This window comes from Galeopterus variegatus, unplaced genomic scaffold (assembly GCF_000696425.1).
Source record: "Galeopterus variegatus unplaced genomic scaffold, G_variegatus-3.0.2 Scaffold902, whole genome shotgun sequence".
In the NCBI taxonomy this organism is placed as follows: Eukaryota; Metazoa; Chordata; class Mammalia; order Dermoptera; family Cynocephalidae; genus Galeopterus; species Galeopterus variegatus.
Window position 1 is genome coordinate 438,277 of NW_007727013.1, and position 2,499 is coordinate 440,775.

At 49.0% G+C, this 2,499-nt stretch overlaps 1 protein-coding gene across 1 annotated transcript in view; it reads right to left on the minus strand.

Moving 5' to 3' along the window:
• TMEM171 (transmembrane protein 171) overlaps positions 1–1,425 on the minus strand; it is a 9,160-nt gene extending 7,735 nt beyond the window's left edge. Inside the window, exon 1 of the mRNA XM_008573318.1 lies at positions 786–1,425. Coding sequence (XP_008571540.1) covers positions 786–1,425 — 640 coding nt within the window. The remainder of the gene's footprint in view (positions 1–785) is intronic.
• Between the last annotated feature and the right edge of the window lie 1,074 nt (positions 1,426–2,499).

Consider the following 2,499-nt stretch of genomic DNA (forward strand, 5'->3'; position numbering starts at 1 on the left):
GAAAAATGGTAATCCACCTTTTCTGCAGAACGTGGGGGACTCAAGAGGAATTTCTAGGCATGCTGTGTGAGAAGGAAGTGACAGGTACTGTCACATTCCATCTTGGTCTAGTCATTGCCTTCAAACTTTGCTCCAACCCTGCAGCCAATAACGAAGTTACAGAAGATGAAAAACACTGCAGAAAAGAATACAGAGGCCCCCTCAAAATGTTTGAAGGGTGATGGACTTGGGACAGACCCAGAATCCTAGATGTTAGTGCTAAAAGGAATCTTAGGAATGCAGTGTTCATTTTATAGATATATAAACTAAGGCAGGTGGGGTAAATGACTTACCGAGGACAGCCAGCCATTGACAGCCACGGAGGAAAACCCAAGTGTCCCACAAATAAGAATGCTACAGGGTTTCAGTGTGAGAATAACAGGGGAAATGGGGTCACTTGGCAGGTCTCCAAGGTGACAAAAGGCTCCAAGGTATCCTCACAGTTCCTCCATCTTTCCTCTTAATTTGTTCTGTGACCTCAGTCAAGGTCACTCCTTAATGCCTCAATGCTTTTACTAAAAAGAGTTGCTCGGGGGAAATGATGTGTACGAGGATCCCTACAGGGCTTACCACAGCAGCAACACTGTATACGTGTGCATGGGGCGTGTGTGTGCATGTGTGCACACACGCATGTGTATGAGAGGGAGAGGAAGCGAGCTAGACCAGACCCAAGGGCAGCCCAGGGAAGCCCGGTTGCAGCATCCACTGTGACATGAGCAAGTACACAAATGTCAGCCACCACCCACCTACAGTGACTTGGACAGGCTCCGTACTCTGGTTCTGGCCCTCTTCTCTTTCAGAGGCATCCTGGCCTGTGTTCACGTTGTTTCTCTTCTTAACGTGGGCAACCACGAAGAAACACAAGCCCATGAGCACAATCAAGGGTCCCATGATCTGCAGAGACAGGAACCCACAGATCTGGGGCTCCACTTCGTCAGTGTCCGTGTCGTTGAGCGGTTCCTTCGTCCAGCCTGAGCCACATCCAGGAACCCAAATGCCCAGGATGCTGATGAGCATGCCACTTGTCAAGAACAGAAACCCAATGATGAGGCACTGGGCAAACTGGCGGCTCTCTCCACATATGAAGGTTCGGTCGGGGTCTGTGTGGTTGCCTTGACGCCACCTCTCACGGAGCTGAAGCCGTGCCTGGGAGCGGGCCAAGATCACAGCCCCGAGCCCAACCACAGCACATGCAGGCCCGGCGACCTTCAGCACCACGCTGCAGTCTGGGGCACTTTCATTGTGGCATGCCTGGAACCCAAAGATGGAGAGCAGGACTCCCACACACAACAGGGTGGCGCCAAAGACAAAGAAGAAGAAAATGAGCTTGCCCACATGGCCATCTCGAGGGGCCCCACCTGGTTCAGCAGCAGCTGCCGGAGACATGGCCAGAAGAGGCCCCTTCCCCAGGCCGGGTCGGGTGTTTCCTCCCCACCGACGGTTCCAGCAGCTCTGCAAACACAGCCAAACCTATTTAAAGAGGGTGCAGGTGTTCCTGACCCGCCCTGTTTCCTGTCACTTGCCCAAGGAAAGAAAACATTTAAATATTTTGTGTCATTCACATCCATGGTCACACTAAGGAGTTCAAGACTGAGGTTCTAAGGTAAAGACCATCTTGACAAACCAAAATCATGTTGAAGGAGGATCACAGTAGGTAAAGAAAGCAAACAGTTGATTTTATGCTAGGAAGTACTTTTCCAGGAAAAAAATACCAATAGAATCAGAAGGAAGTTGGAGAAAAAAGGAAATATAAGAGAGAAATAAGCTTTCATTTCAAACTTAGTAAAACTATGCTTTATGAAGATGCTGTTAAGCTGAGACAAAGACTTGAAGAAAGCATTGCACTAATTTAAAACTTTTCCCCCCTGAATCCTGTAATCTCTCTGGCAGGTTTCAGAGATAAGGGTGATTCTCGGCTACAAAGTCCTACCGGGAATTCCTGATATCCTCAACTTTGCAGTAAGTCACAAGGTTTTAACTGCCTTACTGCAAATTCCCGAACACCAATAAAGTAAATAGAAGAAGCCCCAAACTGGATTTGTAGCTTCTTTTCCATGGACTAGTGGACTAAGCACCTGGCACATGTGTTAATCCCTGATCCAAAATAGTGTGTGCGTAGTTCAGTCCCTCCCCCTCCTAGATGCACTCACAAACGTACACGCTGAAATATCTACACTAATGGAAAATTAACCCTTTACCAAGTAGCAGCCTAAACTTAATTTCCCCAAAGCCAAGTTCGCCTCCCCAACACTCTATCGGCTTTGCAAAAGACATTTCCAAATCAACAGCATTTCTCCATGTCCAAAGCTCGGGTGAGTTTGGGGAGCGAGGCAGAGAGGCAAATATCTTTAATGGAAAATAACAGGTTTGTAGGTTTTAGGGCGTCCGAGTGCAACAGCCCCGAGGGGCTGGGCGCGCGGCTCCCAAGGGCGCAGGTTTGCTCCCAGCTGCCCGCCGCTC